The sequence below is a fragment of the Myotis myotis genome, unplaced genomic scaffold (genome assembly GCF_014108235.1).
Source record: "Myotis myotis isolate mMyoMyo1 unplaced genomic scaffold, mMyoMyo1.p scaffold_m19_p_7, whole genome shotgun sequence".
Lineage (NCBI taxonomy): Eukaryota > Metazoa > Chordata > Mammalia > Chiroptera > Vespertilionidae > Myotis > Myotis myotis.
The window spans coordinates 7,715,823-7,739,601 of NW_023416379.1; the positions used below are offsets into that span (position 1 = coordinate 7,715,823).

Below are 23,779 nucleotides of genomic sequence, written 5' to 3' on the forward strand. Positions count from 1 at the left end.
CTTATCTGAAAGGCAGATTGAATGGGAAGTAATAAATTTGATGAAACAGCCATAATAATGTGCTCTAGGGAAACATCCCCATAAATCCTCTTCGACAATTTTTTTTTTTTACCTTGAATAGAACATGGGCTTTGGAAGAAGGTTCCCGGTTACCTGATTGTATCTTTAAATGTTCTCTTTTCGATGTCTGTTGGTGTGAGACGAACTATACAGAATGTAGCTTTGGGAACGGTAGGTAATTAACTCATTCAGACGCGGAACACACCTGAGGAGGTGGCATGCGAAGCTCTTCCTCACACGGAATCATGAGCAGCAAGCGCGAATCGGAGGCGGCTACATGGCTTAGTTGTCGAGAAAGATTGAACAGCATACGAGGATGTCGCAATAAACACAAGCATAAATGGGATATGTTGTGTGTTTTAGCTCCTTCTGGGGATGCTTCCACATAGTATTAATCTCGTTATCCCCACTTAAGGTATTTATATGAACATTTTTCTGTATGAAACTTCCACAGCGATTACCCTGATTTTGTAGCGTCCTTAAATCCATGCATGAATAATTATTATTAGGAGGAATGGTCTCCGGCACACCCTTTTTCAAATATTGTGGTTTTGTTTTCTCTTCTAATTTTTTTTCTTTTCCCATTTTAAGTCTTTTTTCTTTCCTTGTAGTAACTTGCTTATCTTTATGTGAGTTGACATCATGAGCATCCCCATGATGCTCTCTGAAAAAGCAGTTTGATGAACCTGAAAATGAATACATCATGCAGATGAAAGTGCAGTCAGTACTTCCCTAAGGACACACGTATGGCTCCATGTTCATCATGGCATTTTTTTTTAGAACGGACAAGGAAAGTCCCGGGGTTATGCTAAGGGCTCTCATTGTCCCCGTGCAGTGTTTATGCCAAAGAGTGCTCTTACTGTAAGGTATTTTTGGTCCAATTTCTAAAACATTTACCCTAAGCTAATGCTGCCTTTCTAAACTAAAGCAAAGCCCGCATAAGTCAGGTAAAAATTGGATTTCTAAAAGCTCTACTGTGTATCAGTCTTCTTGACTTTCTAAAATTGCCAAGTAATTGAATGACCTTCCCCTTTATCTCAGGGCAAATCTGGAGTCTGTAAGAAAACCTGTGCTAGAAAGAAGCTTTCCATTTCTCTTGTTTCACTCGTTTCACACATATTGACTGAGCTCACTGGTTCTCAAGCTCATTCGTGCGATGAAGTTCCTGGAAGTAATGTGCTTTTTTGCCACATATTGTTTTGATGACATGGACATCAAAGTGACTAATTTTGTATGTATGTGTACAATTACATAAATGCTGGTTTATGCGAGATTCCAAAATGCAGAAACATTAGTAGATAGATGCCAACATTTTCAGAAGAAAAAAGTGATAAACTTTATGAGAGACATTTCTCCCCATTAAATTAACTTCTTTCCTCTGAGCAAAATAGAGGCATGGTTCTCTGTGGCATAAAAGACTGGCTCCAGCTCATAAAATACCCCTTCTTGGTGGGAGCTTAATTGAGACACAGAATTACCCCTCCATGTGCACCAAGAACACGGAGATGAACGGCTCAGCCTCTGCACTCACGGAGCTCCCGGTCTTGTAGGAAAAGCACACATGGCACAGCTACAGAACCATATGGAATTATAGGTCAGAGATGGCGGGGCAGGGCCCAGTAGCTTCCCACAGGCTGGGAGGGCCTGCCAAGACTGCCTGGAGGAAGTGCCTCCACCAGGTGCTGGGGACTCCAAAAGGGGGGAGACTAGAGAGTCAGGGTTCAGTAATTTAAGCAGGCTTGTATGCAAATTACCAGTACACTGGTGGGTGCACAATGCTCTGTAGCACTAGAGGAATGCATCAATGTCTTCCCAAATGGGAAGAAATAAGAAAGAGACGGGATGATAAGTAAGATGAGCATTGAAAGGGTAGTTCAATGGTCCCCTCTTATTCGGGGGATACATTCCAAGATCCCCCGGGGGTACCTGAAACTTGGGTAGTACCAAGCCCTGTGATACTATTTTTTCCCTATATATGCCTGTGATGAAGTTTAATTTATAAGTGAGGAACAGTAAGAGATTGACAACAATAACTAATAATAAAATAGAACAATAGCAATATACTGAAATAAAATTGATGTGGATGTGGTCTCTCTCTCTCAAAATATCTTATTGTACTGAACTCACCCTTATTGTGATGATGTGAGATGATACAATGCCTACGGAATGAGAGGAAGTGAGGTACTCAGAACAATACACAATTTAAAACTAATGAATTCTATATTTCTGGAATTTTCCATTTAATATTTTCAGACCACGGTTGACCACAGGTAACCGAAACTATAGAAAGTGAAACTTCAGATAAGGGGGAACTACTGTATCACAATTTTGAAAATAGCACACTAAAATATATGCCCCAAAAAAAGAAGCAAAAAACTGGTTTGGACACAACTTTTATTGGCTAAATATGCTTGAGACAAGAAGTCACATTGAAAGCTTGCTCCATTATATAGACATATGCGGGCTTGGCTAAAGCAGGGTAATTATCAGACATTTAAGACTGAGCAATGAGATGTTTCCATTCAAAGGGAAAATACATCACAACAAGGCATAAATATCTGTACATGGTGAGTGGCTTCCCTGTCCATCCCAGTGCTAAGGAGAGCCTCATAGGTTTGGCTTATTTAGCAAATACCTTTTGGCGGGCTAAACTCCGAATCAACAATTATATGGGAAAAGGGAATGCTTTCACAAAACATGACAAGATGGCTGCAATTATAATGAAGTTTGTTGGATAAGGAGTTGATTGTGGGTACTATGAGTCACTTGAGACTCAGTTCATTTTACATGTGATAAAAATTGCAATGTTCATGGTGAAATGAAAAACCAAGCCATCAGTCTTCTTTCTTTGCTCATCAAGCCTTTGTGTAGATCCCTGAGGTAGAAGGATTCCACCCAATGGAAATAAAAACCTGCCCAATAAGAAGTAAAATGATGTCTCAGCGAAGAGACACTGGTGGGAATCTTCAACATCCCAGCCTGAAAACATTGTACGACACCAACTGGTTGGCACATTACGAATGACTCTCTCCGGTATTACCTTGAGAGAGCTGTCTTCCTCTCCTCTCATAGTCTGGGACCCCTCTGGGGGGTGTCCACCTGCTGGCTTAGGCCCTATCCCTTACAAAACAGATCTATATTATCTTCTAAATGGAATCACTTCAAATATTAGAAAATTATTATTCTGATTATCTTAGTCTTCTTTAGAGCTAACGCCTTTGCTGTAAAAACAGTATTCTTATGAGATGTTTTTGTTTTTTTAACACACCTCCTTCTGGTCTTCTGAAAACATTTCAATTTCTTTCTTAAATAGTTGTGACCAGACTTGAACATAATCATTGACAAGTCCAGAGACAAGCTGTCACCAGCACTTTATAGAATAAAGAAATGCTTCTAGTAATATATTCTAAATTCCCATTAACTCTTGTGTTTACATGGTATGGTTGATTACTACTGAATTTGTTGTCCAGGAAATGACCTAGAATTTTTTATATGCTCCCGTAAACCATGTTTCTCTCATCCTAGTCTTATGCAGTTGTTTTTTATCCAAGTTCATATCCTTATAATTAATCTCTTACATTTCAGCTTGTTTTATTTTGCTCATTGCTCAAACTGTAAAGATTCTTTTAACTGAGATATAATTAACATATAACACTCTATAAGTTTAAGGTGTACAATGTGTTGGTTTAATACCCTTATACTGCATATTGCAATATGACTACCACTGTAGTTTACCAACACCTCCATCACATCACATATTTATGATTTATTTTTTTGTGATGAAAATATTTCAGATCTAGTCCCTTAGCAACTTCAAAGTATATAATACAGTATTATTGACTATAACCACAATGCTGGGCATTAGATCTCCAGAACTTATTCATCTTCTAACTGCAAGTTGGTATCTTTTGACCAGGATCATCCCCCTTGCCCCCAACTGCAGCACTTAGTAACCACCACTATATTCCAATCAATGATGAGAAAGACTCATTGATCAGCTGCCTCCTGCATGCTCCCTACTAGGGATGGAGCCCACAACCTGGGCATGTGCCCTTGACTGGAATCAAACCCAGGACCCTTCAGTCCACAGGCTGACATTCTATCTACTTAGCCATACCAGCTAGAGCTAATTCAACTTTTTTAGAATCCACATGTAAGTGAGATCACACAATCTGCTTATGTGCTTTATTTCACTTAGCATAATGCCATCAAGTGCATCCAGGTTGTCATAAATGACAGGTTTCCTTCTTTGTCATAGCTGTATAACATTCCATCCCATTGTAATGCATAAATAAAGAGTAATCGTTTTATATTTCCTAACTTTGAAAGGAAAAGAATGTTCTCATATCTTCCTTTTTTATTATTTTGTCAATCACAGTGTGCATTCAATATTATTTTTTAAAATATGTTTTATTGATTTTTTACAGAGAGGAAGGGAGAGGGATAGAGAGTTAGAAACATCAATGAGGGAGAAACATGGATCAGCTGCCTCCTGCACACTCCTTACTGGGGATGTGCCTGCAACCAAGGTACATGCCCTTGACCGGAATCGAACCCGGGACCCTTCAGTCCGCAGGCCGACGCCGCTCTATCCACTGAGCCAAACCGGTCAGGGCTCAATATTATTTTATATTAGTTTCAGGTGTACAGCAAAGTGATATATAGACACATATAATTTTTGAAGTGATCCAAGAAAAAACTGATAGCTGCCAAAGTAGATTTCAGCAAGGATTTGAGAAATAAACTCAATTTATATATCATAAATCATCTTCACTCTTGAATTTGCATTTAGCTCACTATAAAATTGTAGGTGATGGTTTTCCTCCCTCAGCACATGGAAAACACTACTCCCTTGCCCTTTGTCTTCTGGCATCTAGTATTGCCCACGAAGGCTATTGTCAGTACAGGCTACGCCCTGTGGGCAATAATTTAGCTTACTTCTTTATCTCACATTTCTGTGGTTCTATTAGAATGCATGTAAGTGTGTCTCTACTTTTATTAGTTCTGGGCAGCATGTCATGTACTCTTCTAATGTGAGGCTTTGTTTCGTTGTGTTTTCCTTCAATTCTGGAAAGTTCTCAGCCAAATTCCCTGAAAATAATACTTCTCTGATAATCCGTGAGCTTTCTCCTTATGATAAAAATCTTATTGGGCATATGTTGGAGTCTTTCCATGCTACACTGTACTTATCTCCTTTGTGTTTCATCTTTTTACCTTTTGCTAAATTCTGGGCAGATATTATTCTCTTCAAATATTTTTGATGACTATGTGTTTTTGTTTTTACATTTGTTTTTCATTCTCTCTTCTTGTTTTCCTGCTTGCCTATATTTGTTTTTATAATTCATTGTTCTCTTGCATGAATAGGACAAATGTTCTCATAGTCTTTCCTTTATCACATTGTTTACGTTAAACATACGCATATTAAACTAGTTTTAGATGATTCCGTTTTTGTATTTGATCAGGAATGTAGCCATCTCCTGGTTGTTGAGCTGGCTCTCTATTTTTCAGTGTTTAGATTTTTTGTTTTCAAGAAACACATCAAGTGAGAGGTATATTTCTCACTCTCACTCACCCTTCATAATGTGATGCTTTTCTCTCGTCTCCACTGGTCCCTCGGTACCTTCTTTCATCAGCATCTCAGGATCCCTGCCCCACATCCATTGGTGGTTCTGGACAGGTCTCTGACCCATGTCACTGAGCCTGTGGGCTGCTTGGCCCAGGGCAGGTCTGGATGCCTTTCTCTGCATCCTCTCCCTCCTGCAGCCTGACACAATTGAGTGGGATAGATAGTGTTTTCAGCATCTTTTTATGAGTAGCAGACCCCACATCCCCTGACTCTGTGCAGGTGCCCTGGAATCTGGTCTCCCTGTGGAGAGCTCAGAGTGGAGCACTTTATACCTCCTGGAGTATGGGGCCTCTGCATCTTTCTGTTCCCACACCTGAATTGCAAAATGTCTCTGGCTTTAGCCCCCATTAACTGGCCATTTTGTAGTTTTCTGGTCTAAAGAGATTTTATTTTGTTTTCAAGAATACAGTATTTTTAAAAAGTATCTGTCATTGTATTTAGAACTAAAGATGTGATGTGTATTTGGTCACAATGCCAAAATAACCGGAAATGCTTTACATTTTTCATATGTGTTGCTCTCAGTTACACATATGACCACATATGTATGTGATTTACATACATTGCATATATCTGAAAAACATCATTCAGCAGAATTCATTCTGTTTTCAAAGAGGTCATAGTAAATTTGATATTATTGTACTAAAACAAAATTTCATTTTTTATCTGCAACTAAGTCCCAGATCAGGATTGGGCTTTTACATAGAAATCAATTCACTTGGTCTAATGTGTAAGGTCACAGGTATGGTACTCTATACCCCAATAGTTTTCTTGTTTAGCATGATATGTAATATAGGTTCCGCCAGAGTCTTTCTCCTTGATTGCATCCCTTTTTACCTTTTCACAATTCTCTATGAAATGAAAATAGATCTGGGTGGTGGGGGGAAAGGAGGTGATGCCTTTGCAACAAGGTTATGTAACAGAGCATGAGGCGCCTTGCCAATATTATCGAGACCAGCCCAGGAGGGTGCACCGGAAGTGCCAAAGAGGAGATTGAATGTTTAAAAAAAAAAATGTGGGAGAACACCAAAAACAAACTTGATCTTCCACACAACATTCTGTCATTAAAAACCTCGCAATGGTGATTTATGGAGCTCAGTTAACCTTACTGTAAACATCAGTGGAGAAATGAGAACTACACACCCCCTATAATCATTGAAAGGAGTTCATACAGGAAAGCAGATGTAATCATTGAGTAAAGAAGGAAGTTAAAAATACATTTCCAAACCTTATATTTACCTTCCCAACTGATTCTGATTCTGTGGCGATATTGCTGCTATGATTTTATGCAGCAGGTAATGATAGAAGTTTGTCCCCAAAAGCTTTTAGGATATTCTCCTAAAAACTTTTCAGGAGAAATTTTAATTTGACAGCCCAGGCCTATTCGTTATCACCTTCTCTAAACGCTCTTCCCTCCCCCATCTTTTAATCAAATGATGCTTCCTTACTTCCTTATCTTTATTGTGATTTTTCCCCCCTACCTTATGTTTCCTCTCCCTTTTCAGCCAATCCGGGACTACCGTAGCTGAAATGCGAAAGAGGCAGCAGTCACAAAATGAAGGAACACCTGCCGTGTCTCAAGCACCTGGAAACCAGAGGCCCAACAACACGTGTTGCTTTTGTTGGTGCTGTTGTTGCAGCTGCTCCTGGTATGTCCTGTTATCTGTAAGATACCCTAGCTGAGTGCGGTCATAACAAGAGTGAACATCATGTCAGTTCTTAGGGTCATACAAACATCTCAATCTGTCTTCTTCCTTTAAAAGTAACAATTGCTGGAGAACATCATTGCTTTAATGCTAGCCTTTCTATATGCAAAAATGCATTTCCTCAGAATCTATACTTAAATTGATAGTAAAGAATGAAAAATTATCTTATATCATGTTTTGCTTCACCCACGTTTCTTTAAAGATATGGGTGAAAATAAGATTATGGTTGTATATTTATTTAACAATAAACCATGTTCTCGAATGTTACAGAAGGTGCGAGAACATTGAGATACCATCTAGTAGTATTGCACGTATGTGCTTTAGTTTTACGCTATTTCATAGGGTGTTGCTCATTCAGTCCTAGAGTCAGAAAACTGAGTCAATGTGGCAATCTCAGCCTCAGAGCCCTGACAAAGGCAGTAAAAGAAGCATCGCAGACTCGTGCTGACAGCTCTGAAGGCCAGGGGCTATGATGGGTATGAAGGCCAAGTTGGTTAATTAGAAACTCTGAACTCAGAGCCAGAGAATCTGCTTTCCATTGCGATTTTATCACTGACTGGCTCTGTGACATGAAAGTTGTAATCTCTGTCTTTTGGCTTCCTTGTTGGCAAAACGATGAAGAGTGACACAAGTTGAATCCCAAGGTCCCATCTAGTGCTAAATGTCCATGACTCAGGCACCTCAGAAAACCTGCTTCAGTTCCAAATTCTCAAAGGACCTTCAGATAAGAAAAGCAGTAAGACCCAGAGACCCAAGATATATGCAGATGCGTTTTCTCAAGGAGATGTTAGACTAGTGGAACTTTCCCGAGAGCCATAGGTTTCGAGGTCCTCTAAGATCCAACTCACAAGGGGATCTGCTGGGTTAGCAGGGGCTTTCTGGAACACCCCACCCCCGCCCCGCCACCCCCAGAACTATTTCAAGCCCTAGAGAAAGGACCAAATGCCTGTATGATCACTAGTTCCCAGCATCCATTCGGGTTATTGTTACGATGTGGTGGCATGATGTTCTAGCATTGTGGCCAAAGTAGAAGGTGAAATGTGCCCCGGTGTAGTGGTAAACATGGTGTAGAACAAGCTGTGACCATCGAGAACACTTCATTTGCAGAAAACCATCAGATATTGTGATTCGGAGGATTTAAAGTAGGTTTTATAAATATCAAAATTGTCGCCCAGATGATGATTCTTTGTTAGGGAAAGTAAAAAATTATTCCTTTTATTTCATTCTTAAGCCTTGACTGTTTCAAATGGATGAAATAGAGTTCCAGAAGAGAGAAATATTTCAATTAAAACTTATTTTTTTTTCCTGTATCACTCCTAAAGAGATCACCAACCTCTGGTCTTAACCCATGAAATGCAGTGGATTTTGGCATGGTGCAAATGAGGCTTAATATGGTGGCTCTGAACTTGAACTGCCTGGGTTCAAAACTCATCCTCATCCATCACTATCTGCTTGACCTTCAGCACGTTCCTTAATGTCCTCAGATTCCTCATCTGTCAAATGACAGTAGTAAGAATCCCTACCTCATAAGGTTTCTGTAAACATTAAATGAAATAAAACACATACGAGCTGAGAACAGTGCCTGACACATTTAAGCATGCATTTAATAAGAGCTAGCTCACTGGGCTATTGAACACTTCATATTGGAAACATAAAATCGCTTTAAAGAGGAGTTGGTTTGAAATAATGTATGCTAAAAACATCAGCTTGTGGTTATAATACAAAAAATACATTGGAAAAGAAAGCAGATATTTTATTTAAATTCCATGTAAATATCTCAAATACACTGTTACACAGTGCTGAGGATTATACTACTTCTATTCTCATTTGCACCAGACCATGTTCCAATAATTAGTATATGATTTTATTTACCTGCAAAATTTAATTCTGAATTGCTTCAGGATTAAAACACCAAAACAGCCCTAGCTGGTTTGGCTCAGTGGATAGAGTGTCAGCCTTCGAACTGAAAGGTCCTGGGTTCTATTCCAGTCAGGAGCACATGCCCAGGTTGCGGGCTGGATCTCCAATAGGGAGCGTGATCAATAATTCTCTCTTACCATTGATGTTTCTATCTCTCTCTCTCTCTCCCTTCCTCTCTGAAATTAATAAAAACGCACACACACACACAAAAGAAACAAAAACACCAAAACAGATCAAGTACTGAAGATTCATTGCACTATATTCATTTGCTGTCAAACAGATATTTAGCAAGATTTGCTTTTACTAATTCTTAATGTGAACATTAAATAACAAAATTATCAACATGAATTTGCGAGCATAACATTGCCACAGAGCATAGACTGTGGATTTAGAGCAGCTTTTGGAAACTGCATTAACTCTGCATACCTCTATGGTGACACATATGTAGACACATGATGCATTGGGTGAGTTCTATTAGTTCTAGAGTATCATTGTCAAGAACTGTGTTAGCCATGAACCATAGGCACCTGAGTGTAGGCCAGTGATGGCGAACCTTTTGAGCTCGGCGTGTCAGCATTTTGAAAAACCCTAACTTATCTCTGGTGACGTGTCACATATAGAAATTTTTTGATAGTTGCAACCATAGTAAAACAAAGACTTATATTTTTGATATTTATTTTATTTATTTAAATGCCATTTAACAAAGAAAAATCAACCAAAAAAATGAGTTTGCGTGTCACCTCTGACACACGTGTCATAGGTTCACCATCACTGGTGTAGGCTATAAGATGCACAATCTATACATTTATAAGTCTTCTATCTATATATATAAAAGCCTAAGCAACCGGAATGACCAAATGACCAAAACGACTGTTCAACCTGTCGCTATGATGCACACTGACCTCCAGGGGGCAGACGCTCAATGCAGGAGCTGCCCCCTGGTGGGCAGTGTGCTCCCACAGCCAACCTCCCTCGGCCCCTCCCCCCCACTGGCCAGCCTCAATCATCCCGATCAGAATCTCCCATAGCTCCTTCCCTCCCACCCCTGCTGGCTGGCCCCAATCGGGAATGGGCAAGAGGCCCGATCGGCCCGATTGCTGGCCAGGCCAAGGGACCCCACCTGTGCACAAATTCATGCACTGGGCCTCTAGTATGGGATAAGCAGAGGTAATTTCTACAATAAACAACTTCATGAAGAAAATGGAAGTTAAACTGTCTTGACCTATGGCTGTTATCTCATTGCAAATGAAAATGTCCTTTACACATGCATTTTCAAAAATTATTTTTTTTTATACTTTGAGTTTAGGGGGGGAAAAACTTGTAAAGGCTTATTAGAGTGAGAAGGAACAAGAAAGAAAGAAATGCTCTTCAAATTTTCCAGGCTAAGTCAAAGGAGCAGAACACACAGAAACACTAAAAAATGTAATTTAGGGACCAAAAAAAAAGTTAGAAATCAAAATATGAGTAACTGTCATTTGTAAATAGAAGCAGTTGTCATGTAGCTGACTTTTCCTCCTTTTAAGGAAAGAGAGTGCTAGAAAAATAAATGTCTATATCTAGTAATAAATATAAATACCTCAACCTAGGCTCAGATGTTACGTTTGAAGCAATACAGCATTTCCCTCAAATTGCATTTCTCATTCATAGTTCATTGTCAACTCTTCTCCTATGTTTAAGGTTATCCCTTTCTTTATAAAATTATCACCACACTTTATTTGGGCGGGGGATATACAGAGAGCAAGTGCATAACTGCTGAATATTTCCAGTTTCCTTCAAAACTATAAAAAATTGGGATTTTGGTCACAGTGACTGATTAAGCTGATCTGCTCTCTGCCCCTGTCCAGGAGCCACTTCCTTTGCCAGATCGGCCTCTCTGTCTCCCTCTTCTCCTCACAGCCCTTGTTTCGGGATGAGAAAAACAAGGGAGTGAGGTGTAGACCATTTCACCCGTGTTACATACATGGGTCATGGGAGCCTGAGTCTTGGCCATAAAATGAAGTGTCTACATTTTCAAATTCTATACGAGAGACCAAGGTTTTCTTGACCAGGAGAAGAGATAGTTTAGTCAGGACTTGTCTACAGGTTCAAGGTCACCATTGTCAAAACTCAAATGTTCCTCTTACATCAGGATTCAAACAAAGTGACCCCCGCCTCTTCAGGTTGTTAATGTTTTTCCCCTTCTTCATGAGAAAGGAACCTTTGCAGGATGTGGGGGTCCTCATGAAACTGCCGTCTCTGGGACAGTGTGAACTGTGAGGTCATTCAGACAGTCGCACATGGACATGTGTGAACGCACCTCGCAAATCAGAAACTGCTGTGCGCTCACGAAAAAAGATGCCTCAAGGAGATGAAAGGTGGAGCTTTCAAAATGCATTTTGAGCTTAAAGCTCATTTCCAAATTGTCCCCGGTCCTCTCCTAACATCAGAGGTTACATTAAAATAATCCAGACTATTCTTTTTTTTCTTTTTTTCAAATAAACTCTTTAGATGCTAATCCATCCCTGTTTTAATTCCTTGTGGCTCCTGGTGATGTCCTATCAAGCAAGACAGTGTCCATGTTTAGTCATAAAAAATTCAAATTCAAGAGATTTCAGCTATTCTCTCCCCCAAATGTCCCCACTGACTCTCATGCTGCTTCCCGGTGAGGAGAAAGTTCTGGGGGAGTGGGGGTGGGGAGACCCACCACTTGGCTGACCACAGTCCCGGGCTCCTCCCTTGCAGTTTCCGAGGGAATTGTTCTGTCTGTAGCTATTTTACATATTAGACTTAGCTATGAGCTTTTGTTTGGAAGAAAAAATACCCTCGTTAAAAAGCTGGAAAATGCTGTGTCTGCCTTCACAGAGAAGGAAACGGAAAGCTTGCCTCCTGTCCCGACGCCCAGCTGTGAGAGAAGTGGGACTGAAATGCAAGTTCCTGAATATCCATCCCTTGTTTTGTCCACTTGAAGATGCCACTTCCAAACTTTTCATTTCCAGATTTGATCTGACCCATGCCCAAAGCTTCTTCCTTTACAAACTCTTCAAGGCTGGCATCAAACACAACTTTTCCAATCAAATTCACCATCGCATGTACTAATGTACCCTTCCTATGCTATTTGGCCCAAATCAGATATCCTTCATTCTTCTCAGGAGAAATTGGTCATAGGCTGAGCTTAGTAAATTATCCCTGTGAAAGCTCAAGTCATCCCCCTTTGAACACATTGGTTCCCAGAGTTCCCAGACCATGGGTAGGCCTGACTCAGTAAATGTTAAACTCTTCATAAACATGCTTTTGGTTGTCCCTCTCTCCATTTATAACAATCACCGCAGCCTCTATAATTCAAATCTGCAAAAATAACGTCCTATTTTATCCTCTGACGCTGTCACATTTCAGCTCTCTGCCAATGGAAACACTACGATGCATGCTTTAAAAGCCAAAGGATATTTTTTGAAAGGAAAAACAAATCCACGTCTGCTCCATGGTAAAGAAACCGCCCTCTGGAAATAAATCTGCTCACACAGGCAAGATGAGTCATTTCATCCAAAGCACTAGTGAACAGAGTATCTTCCCATACCTGTACTCCTCAGAGACCCGAGCCATTGCAGATCTGTAATAATAAAAGCATAATATGCTAATTAGACCGGATGTCCTTCTGGATGACCTTCTGGACAAAGCCAAGGCTGCGAGGGAAGCCCGGGTCCCAGGTGCCGGAGGGAAGCCAGTGCTGACAGCCAGGGGAAGGAAGGCCTACTCTTGCACGAATTTTGTGCATTGGGCCTCTAGTAAGAACATAAGTTAGCTGCATAGGACTTCACAGCACTTGTAATCAGATCATCGTAAATGCCATTTACAAAAAATTCTACAGTTTTGAAACTCTATCTTGCATGGCATAGATAAATTTTCTTAAGTATATTAAGTATATTTTTTATTGATTTTAGAGAGGGATGGAGAGATAGAAATGTCAGTGATGAGAGAGACACGTTGATTGGCTGCCTCCTGCACACCCCACACTGGGGATCAAGGCCACAACCTGGGCATATGCCTTGATCAGGACTTGAACAGTGACTTACTGGTTCAGAGGTCAACACTCAACCACTGACCGAGGCCAGCCATGCTAGATACATTTTTTTATAGCTTCTTTTTAAATTTTTATTTATTGATTATTAGAGAGAGAGCAAGGGAGACACACACACGCACACACACACACACACACACACACACACACACACACACAGATTTGTTGTTCTACATTGGTTCCCAGAGTTCCCAGACCATGGATAGGCCTGAGTCAGTAAGTGTTAAACTCTTCATAAACATGCTTTTGGTTTTCCCTCTCTCCATTTATGCATTCGTTGGTTGATTCTTGTATGTGCCCTACTGGGGATTGAATCTGCAACCTTGGCATATCAGGATGACACTCTAACCAAATGCGCTAACCCAGCCAGATCTCCTCAATAGCTTCTGTAACTTACACAATCAAAGTTATTTCTAAACGCCATTTCACCATTGCATAGATAAGTTTCCTTAATAGTTTCTATAACTCACACAATGACATCTACCAGAATGAACCCAGGTTTCCCAGGCCATGTACACAGAACCAAAAAGTGGACATTAGGACCATAGACCTTCTATATGTCATGAATTTGTCAACTCACTCATTACAATTTATTATTGCCCGGTACTGTTGTATTTCCTTAGATTTCATCAGATTCTCCCTGCTCTACAGAGATAGGTAACAGGTTCTCAGTAAGTAATGGAATGTTGACATGAATGTTGGGTAGTACACCCCAGGTCATTCTCTAGAAAAGCATAGTATTCAAGCTGCCTCTGCCAAGTCTGTGTTACATATGACCTGAGTGCTACCTATTAGGAAACTGCCAGAACTAGAAGAACTCCTTGACCATTTCCATTAAGGCAACTGGTACTCTTGACTGTGTTTGCTGTAAATGCTTGTTTTTTCCTGAGTGTCATATTGCAGTGTTTAGATCAATAGAAAAAATAGATGTGAAGAAAACAAAATAATAGATTAAAATATTATACTTGGGTGTTATAGGTTTTATAAATATCACAGTATACATATGGCATAATATTTTCATATAAATGGGAGTGGAGAGATAACAGATTCAAGAAAATCTTAGGGTGTGCCATCAAGAATTTGCAACAGGTGAGAAAGAGGAGGAAAGCATAACTCCACATTGCTTGCTCAAGTGGCCAGTTGACAGTGATTCTATCAAATGGGAAAATGCTGGATGGAATAGGAGGTTGTTTAGCCTAAGGGGATGAGTTGGACTTGCTCTGTTGGAGGTACCCAAGAGTTAGTTGTGGAAATGAATTTGAAGCTCACCAGGCAAGTTTCGATTAGATGTAACCATCTGGAGCCATCGGTATGCAGTATACAAGGGAGGAGAGTGATGGCCCAGCATGGAGAGCTGGACTGAACCCTCAGGAAACAGCAGCATTTGAAGAGAGAATGGTGGAAGCGCTGCCAACACAGAACTCAGAGGAGAGGCAGTCAGAGAGGTATAAGCACAGCATCGGAGTCCAGTCTCACAAAGACGGGAAGGCCCAACGGGATGAGAACTGACAACATCTGGCCAAACGGGAAGTTAGCAGTGAACTCGGAGAGAACCAAGCTGCTCCTTAATGTGTATAGGGAGGAAGAGTCTAGAGAGAAGAGCTGCTGACAGAGAAAATGAGTGTCCCCCCCCCCAAAGGTCGGGGGACATCCTGACCTTTCGGGGTGAAAGTTCAACTTGGGGGAAGCTGGGGTTCCCTTCTTGACTTAATCAAAGCAAATTATTCCATTTTTAAAACAGTAAGAAGTTCAGCCCTTCCAAATCCAGGCCAAATTTACTAGCTATCTGGACGGCATTTAAGAGTGTCCCCACAGCCTCTCTGAATCAATAATGATACAAAAGAGGAGGTTATGACATGGTGCTACTACCCCTACCCTATCTATAAGATGTCATGGTTGTACTATCTGATTGAAGTGAGTACTAGCATTTTACTTGTGTCCCTCTCCTAAAACTCTTCATTATTTGTTTTAGGCCTAGCTTATACTCTTTCACGGTATAAGCCTGGTAGACCCATTAAAATGCCTGCTATTTTAGGACGTCCCTTAAGAGCTATTTGTTTTCTTGTCAAAACGACAATAAAATCCACTTCTCTTGAATATGGAGTTGATTTTTTAATAATTACGCTTCATTGGGTTTGATAAATATTATAAGATCTGGTGCTGTAAAATCCATATTTATGTTTAAGCTATCCATATATTACTATATATTAAAGTACATCTCATGTCCAGGGACATGGGTTCCTAAGTAGAGAGCAAGTTTCTGCCATTGCTGATTTTTGTATAAAGCAATAGCCTTTTTAAGAAAAGCCTAATATGCAAATCAACCGAACGGCAGAACAACCGGTGGAACGACCAGTCACTATGACACTCACTGACCACCGGGGAGCACTCAATGCAGGAGCTGCCCCCAGCTTACAGGTCCCAGGCCAGCCAAGGTGGGTGCCAGCGGGGACCCCCCAGTCACCCCGCCGGTCGCCCTACAGATCAGCCCTGATCACTGGCCATGCCTAAGGACCCTACCCATGCATGAATTTTGTGCACCAGGCCTCTAGTAGATTATATAAAAGTACAGAACCATTTTAATCAACCAATTTTCTAATAGTGGAATAATAATTCCATGTGATCCATTCTAAATAGATGTAGTCTTGCCATTTTATGAAGATGACACACAAATTTTAATAATACATCTTCCTCATATAAAGCCTATTTCCAGAGGCAGCATGGGGTAGGGAAGAAGGATGACACTGGCATTACACAGATGCATCCTTGTTTCATGAAATACACTGTGAAACCTCAACCTCTCTCAGCCTCATTTTCTTTACCTGTAAAATGGGATTAATAACATATATACATCAGTTAGTTTGGGGTTCAGTACATTGTCAGGGCTCCAAAAAAGCCATAATGTATTGTTTCTAACCTCCTCAAAAGTCTTAGGCTGAAAGGAAATTAGCAGACTTTGTAGGATTTGACCACTGTATGCTTAGCATATTCTATTTATGCTAGAGGCCCAGTGAATGAAATTTGTGCACTCAGGGGGGAGGGTCTTTCAACCCAGTCTGCACCCTCTCACAGTCCAGGAGCCTTGGGGGATGTCGGGCCTAAGCCGTCAGTTGGACATCCTTAGCACTGCTGTGGAGGCAGGAGAGGCTCCTGCCACCTCCGCTGCACTTGCCAGCCATGAGCCCGGCTTCTGACTGACCACCAAGGGGCAGCTCCTGCGTTGAGTGTCTGACCCCTGGTGGTCAGTGCACATCATAGCAACTGGTCATTCCACCATTTGGTTGATTTGCATATTAGCCTTTTATTATATAGGATGTTGCCAGTGAATGTAACAGAACCTGTTTCTGCATTCTGTACCCCTGGTCCTTTGTCCCCAACTCTCAGGTCAACAAGCACAGGTATCACTCAGCATCCTCAGAGCAGGCACCACATAGCCCCAGGATCCCCAGAGCATTGTAAGGTCATTAGATACTGGGGCCTTTCCCAGGACCATTGCCCTCAAGCCCACGCATATTCACACTCACAGTAACTAGAAAATACCAGGAGAGGAAAGAATGGCTGGATGGAGAAGTGACCCTTGCACCTGTCAGATTTTTTCCTGAGTATCAGCCACTACAGTCCTAACGTTTTCATTCTGGTTCTTATGCTAGGGACACATGTTAACTAAAACCAGAAGCTTGAGCTCCAACTTCACGGATGCCTTTAAAGACTTGGATGAGCACATGCCATTTTAGTAACAGTGTCTACTAACTAAATAGAAGTCCCTCTGGCCTTTTCACATCCAAGATATTTGCTTTCCCACAAAAGCATTCTCTAACTTAATTATGACTTACAGGGAAAATTACAGTGGGTTGAAGGAAGAGCTCAAAATAGGATTTCAATCAACCTGAGAACTGAAATAGATTCTGATGATTGGTATGTTATATAAAGTGCATCTAAATATCAGTCCTATAATTCTCTTAATTTTAAGGGGAAAAAACACCTTAAATGCAGTTGGCATCAAATCAATGTGTCGATGAACCTGAAATACACAGCTTGGGGTTTAAAGTAAAAAAAATGTTATCAATAGAAAAAGGGAATTTTTGAAACCCATCTTTTCAAACAGAAGCATGTATAAAAGGAAATTCGTAGCAAAGAGAGAGTATGAGAAAATGAAGAGAATGCTTCTTCGTTTCTATGCATAAAAAACCAAAGATTAACATTTACATACATCCCTGCCCCTGTGGTTCAGTGGTTGACTATCAACTTATGAACCAAAAGGTCAGGTTTGATTCCTGCTTAGGGCACATGCTTGGTTTCAGGCTTGATCCTCAGTGCGGGGTAGGGGAAGTGGCGGAGGGTGGGGGTGGGGGCAGGAGGCAACTAATCAAAGATTCTCTCTCATCATTGATGTTTCTCTCTTCTCCCTTCCTCTCTGAAATCAATAAAAAATATATATTTTTTAAAAAACTACATTTATATACAACCTGGAGAGCCAGTCAGAGAAAGAAATACCATATGAGTTCACTCATATGTGGAATCTAATGAACAAGATAAGCAAAACAGAAACAGATTTATAGATACAGAGAACAGACTGACAGCTGAGAGAGGGGACTGGGTGGTGGTGGGTGAAAAGGGTGAAGGGACAACAGTATGGTGATTACCAGAGGGAAAGGGGGGTGGAGGAGGTAGAAGCGGGTAAAGGGGGATCAATGGTGATGGAAGGAGACTTGACTTGGGGTTATGAACACACAATACAATATACAGATGATATATGCACATGAAACCTATATAATTTTATTAACCAATGTCACCCCAATGCATTCAATAAAGAAGTAAAGCAAACAAACAAACAAACAAAAAAAAACATTTACATACAACCCAAACTGGAACTGAAATTGCTTTTCAAAAACATTTTAAATAAAACAAATACTTTCTGCCTGTTGGTAGTTAACCTTTTCGAATTAATTTGCTCCAAGAATGTATGACCTAAGATACATGTTACCCAGCAAGAGACATTAGAATTCAAAATAATTTATTATTGGAACAAATAAGTACAATGTTAATAGGATTATGCCTGCCTTTAAAAAAAACCTGAAGTATTACTTCTAAATCAAATGATTTGGGGCCAGGGAGTATCCAGAACATTCTCTAAACACCAAAAAGGAAAATGGATGTTATTATGCACACCTCTGAAGATTAAATTTGTCTCCTTCAAGTTTGATAATTTCACTCTCAGAAAAATTGAATGACTTTTTTCAAATGCTTTAAAACATATAATTATCAAAACTCCACACACAAAAGAATAGATTTCCCCCCCCCCGCCCCCAAATAAGGGTAATTACTCCCAGAAATTTTTTCAATTTTATTCTGATTTAAGTAAAACATATTTATAAGGGCAACACAGCCATCTAGTGGACAGATTTTTCAATAGCAGATTATTTAATTTTGAGAGAGGTTCAAGTTTATGACACAAAAGCTTAAGCCAATTGAAATACTTGTTTTATGACACATGATACATGTTATAAAAAGTAGGTGGAGTATTTACAGGGGCGATATTTTTTTTAGACACGTGTTGTATTATATTTCCATACAAGTGTCTAACCACCATTCTCATCCCCACATACAGTACTCCATTCAAAAAACAAGTCTTACCAAAATGTATGAATGAAAGAGAAGAGGTTCAAGTCAGAGGCCTGACTCTACCTGTGTTTTGAGATGTCTGAAATTATGGGTGGTGTATGTTTCTTGCCCTGCTGGTGCCTTTTTTCTGCCTTGTGTGGCGTCTTCTAAGCCATGCATCAATGCTGTTCTCTTGCCTTCTCCCTTCTCCCCAAAGGATCTCTGCTGATGGGAGCAAGCTGTACTTCCTGGGAGACTCTTTGCAGTAGCAGTGCCTGGTCTTCAGTCATAAGAAGCATCACCTCTTCTCTTTGTCTTCCAGGCTTTGCCGTCTAAACCTTCTCTAACAGCCCTAGCTGGTTTGGCTCAGTGGATAGAGCATTGGCTTGTGGACTAAAGGGTTCTGGGTTTGATTCCCATCAAGGGCATATGCCCTAGTTGTGGGCTTGATCCCCAGTGTTGGATGTGCAGGAGGCAGCCAATTAATAATTCTCTCTCATCATTGATGTGTCTAGCTCTCTCTCCCTCTCCCTTCCTCTCTGAAATCAATAAAAACATATTTTTAAAAAACACACAAACAAAACTTCTCCCCAATATCTGTTGTACATTGGGTCCTCTGGCAATAACCCCTATAGACTGATGGCTGTGGGGAGACGCTGATAGAGGGGGCATTTGCCCTTAATACACTGGTTTGTGACAGGTTTAACCTTCCCAAACATTTCAGAGCAATCAATTTTTGTATATAACCAAAAAGGTGACATTCCATAGTTAATGTGTTCTATAAAGAGAAGCAGCATTGTATAGCGAAAATAAGCTTGAGACAAAGAAGTCAGAAGACATGCATGCCAATGGTAACACTGACATGTGTTGGTGTGGGCATTACTAGTATGAACGTCAACCTTGGGGACTGTTTCCTATTAAATAAAATGGGAATGATTAATAACAAATCCCTGCCTACCTTACAGGACTGTTATGAGAAAGAAGTAGCAAGGCAATGTATGAGGAAGTGTTGTATAATAATGGCAAGGTGTCAGTCTTTATTTCCTCAGGTTGAGGTAAAAAGGTCTTTGGAGGAAAAAAAGTTCTTTGGTAAAATTGGAATTATCATTTTAATATGCAACCAGTTGGCCCTCCCATTCAATTGAGCATGAGTAATAATTTGCCTTTTTGTCACAGTTTTTAATCTTTACTTTGTAGCCTTGTGCAGTAGGGCACTACCATTGTCCCCATTAGAAATGAGGAAAATAAAGCATGAAAAGCCAAAATCATCTTAAAGGAGGTTTGGTCTATATTTGGAGTTTCCTCCTTGTGGCCTTGGCCCATGGCATAACTACACCTCACTGCCTATTCTAATGTATTGCTTCCACCATGAAACATCTGATCTCTCCATTTTGTCCTACATTTATAACATTTCTTTTTTTTTTTTTTTTGCAACTTCCAGCCTTCACACATTTTCCCGCCTCTACTTGGAACTCCCTTTGTCCAAGTCTCCATCCAGCAAATGCCCATTCGTTGTTCAATCCAGTTTAATCATTACCTCCTCTGGAAAGCCTTTCTCAGTTCTCTCATGCAAAATTGTAGATACTGCGCCTGTGTCTGCAAAACACCCTGTGCAAACCTCCCTCTTAGCTCTCAGTGCAATGCCCCGTGATGCTTACTCACCTGCTAGAGCTCCTCGATTTCACAGCCTGTCTTACTGATCTTTCTTTATTGAGTTGAGAGAGGGAAAGAAGCATCAGTATGTTGTCCCACTTATTTATGCATTCATTGCTTGCTTCTTTTATGTGCCCGAACTAGAGATGGAACCCTCAACCTTGGTGTATCAGGATGATGCTCTAATTAACTGATCTACTCGGCCATGGCCTCAGTGATCTTGAATTTCCAACCCAGGCAATGTTGCATAAACCAGGTGTCTCAGGCGTATTTATAAATTGTTGTCAACCACTAAACAAAGCTGTGGTATTATTTCACCATGATATTTTGATTGAGGAAAATGCAACATTTCAAGGATAACCTACCGATTCTCTTTCAGAAGCTGAAGGGTGTTGACCCTGCTTTTGCACTGGGAAATTTGAGGCAGAAGCTGTTAAATAAAAAAGGAAACACTGAAATCATGATGTGAGCATACTAGAATATATGCCTTAACAATGACAGGGGTTCCTTCTTGAACCTTCATGTAATAGTGCATTAAATTTAGCCATCTTATTGATCTCTCAGTTGAGTTTTTGTACAAACATGTAGCTTTGCGCTCAGCCTCTATCCCAGAGTTACCATGGCTGCTGCACTGTCTTCACTTATTTGCCCATTTCAACGGTTCTCTCTAAGAACCAGGTGTTTTCTCTTACAAAAGTGAACTGTCTTCCAAAATAGGCCCCGCACGTATCCATGATGACAAATCAGTAGGTAAATGCTATAATGGGCAGCCAGCGATGTTTTCCTCACCCCACTCTCTGAACTCCCTGAAAACAAACCAAAAAGTCCATCCGTGCACAAAGAAGGCATTAAATCCTGATTTTCAGTAACATGCCAACTGTATTTCTCCCATCTCAGAGTCACCATCCTCCAAAATGTCTAATGGGATTGTAAGTGCTTATTGGTGCAAATTTAGCCTAGGTTATTGGCATCCTCTTCCTTAAATATTTAAGCTTGATCAAGACTCCCACTGTGAGCATTGTATATGCATTCTGTTCTATTTATAGCTTTAGTTTTTTAAAACGTAGAAAGGTTCGTTCATTTAAAATGTTACAAACACTGTAAAAGTAAAAAGTCTCCACATGACTCCTCATTATTGTTAAACTTGATGTTTTTCTTTTAGAGCTTTTCTCAAGCACATACAACATGTATATGTTGATCTAAAGCAAATTTATCTTAACAAAACCCACTGTATTACTTAGAGCAAGACTAAGTGAAATTGGGGACAGACATTAGTCATTCCCAAGACATAAATGGCAGTCTAGTAGCAACTTTCCTATCATTTTCTCCATTTCTTTTTATCTTAAAATGGCATTATCAGTGGTTCTTGATAAGTAAAACTTTGAAACTGATTTTTCAAGAATTGGCAGGTTGATTAACAGGACACTTGTCAGTTTCTCTCTACAGGACTATTTTGTGTCCAATATTATATCAAGAAATGGAGCAAACAGTGGACAGTTAAGCACTTATTAAATGTCTATTTTAAGTCACTTTAATACATATGTGAGTCCATATTTTACCATCTGTAAGAAATGAAAGATATAAACACAACCCAATATTTCATAACGATCACTCTAATATGGTGGCATTTGGGATGTTTGTAAATATCACAGAAACAGATAGGAGAGCCAGAATTCATGTTCAGAAACTTGTCAATCATGCGTGTGGATTCCAGATTTAATATTCCACAGCAGACACCATAGAGAAAAAAATTATTTTAAGATGTTGTATAAAATGGAGAATTCTTGCATTTGTGTGTCACACTGCACTTGTGTGAAAATGTAACAAAAATAATTTTAAATGTATTATTTAATCAACAGAAGCAAACTTTTTTTTCCTATATTTTTTATAGGACCTCACGATGTGTGTGCATACACACACATATAAGCTCAGTAAAGCTTGGCAGAATGAGCATTCATTTCCTATTTAAATATGATCTTTCTAGAACAGCGGTTCTCAACCTGTGGGTTGTGACCCCTCTGGGGGTCAAACGACCCTTTCACAGGGGTCGCCTAAGACCATCAGAAAACACATATAACTACAAATCGTTTTTGTGATTAATCACTATGCTTTAATCGTGTTCAATTTGTAACAATGAAAATACATCCTGTATATCAGACATTTACATTACAATTCATAACAGTAGCAAAATTACAGTTATGAAGTAGCAACAAAAATAATTTTATGGTTGGAGGTCACCACAACATGAGGAACTGTATTAAAGGGTCATGGCATTAGGAAGGTTGAGAACCACTGTTCTAGAATGTATCAAAAATTTTCATATTTTATACATTTGGCATCATTAATTTCTCTCTTGCTTAAATTCTTCCCGTTGCTCCATTCTCGCCACCCTCACCCCTGCACCTGATAATGAAAGGAGGAATTCACGAGACATTGTCTCTGCTTCCCTTGCCAAATGCCAAACTTTACAGATTAAGAGTAACTACTTGCTGGAAGCTTTCTCCCACTAAACTCCTTTCCACCACAACCATATGGAGTGACCCTTTTCTTCATTCACATAGTGAGTAGTTTGTTGTGTCAGTGCCTGTCAGGGAGCATGATTCATAATAGTTACTCAATAAAATCAGCAAGGTCATTTGCCAGAATCAGGTTCAAATTCCAACCATACCCATAGTTAGTGTCTGGCTTTGGGCCCATGTAACACACAGCTCTGTGATTCACTGCTCATCTATAAAATGGGGATGATAAAAGATAAAAGGACAGTGCCTAGCATATAACAGGCACCAGAAAATCATAGTTCCCATATCTTCTTGTTGGAATAATGAATGAATGAATAAAAGAAAGAGATGCTGTCGGAACTTCTTTTGCCACCTGACAGGCTCCCATGAAGCTCCTCAGCTTCTACATAAAGGGATCCATTTGCTAAGCCAGTAGCTTAACTTTTCCAAGTCATCCTCCCCACCTGCTTCTTAGCATCTGCCCAAAATCTCCCTCATTATGTCTAGTCTGCATCTAGAACCTTGGATCTTCCACCTTAAGGGGCTACTCAGTTACAGTGAGCCTGAATCAGACCATTCTCAGTCTTGTTGTGAACCACTGTGCATGGGATTGCCCTGGCTCCTGTAATCCTATAGAATTCCTAAATTTATGTCCAGAGACACA

At 40.1% G+C, this 23,779-nt stretch overlaps 1 protein-coding gene across 3 annotated transcripts in view; it reads left to right on the plus strand.

Annotated features, from left to right (window-relative positions):
* Positions 1-23,779, plus strand: part of RGS17 (regulator of G protein signaling 17) — an 89,548-nt gene that overhangs the window by 41,157 nt on the left and 24,612 nt on the right. For all 3 annotated transcript variants that reach the window (XM_036316521.1, XM_036316522.1, XM_036316523.1), the window contains one exon: positions 7,189-7,332. In XM_036316521.1, coding sequence (XP_036172414.1) covers positions 7,189-7,332 — 144 coding nt within the window. The remainder of the gene's footprint in view (positions 1-7,188; positions 7,333-23,779) is intronic.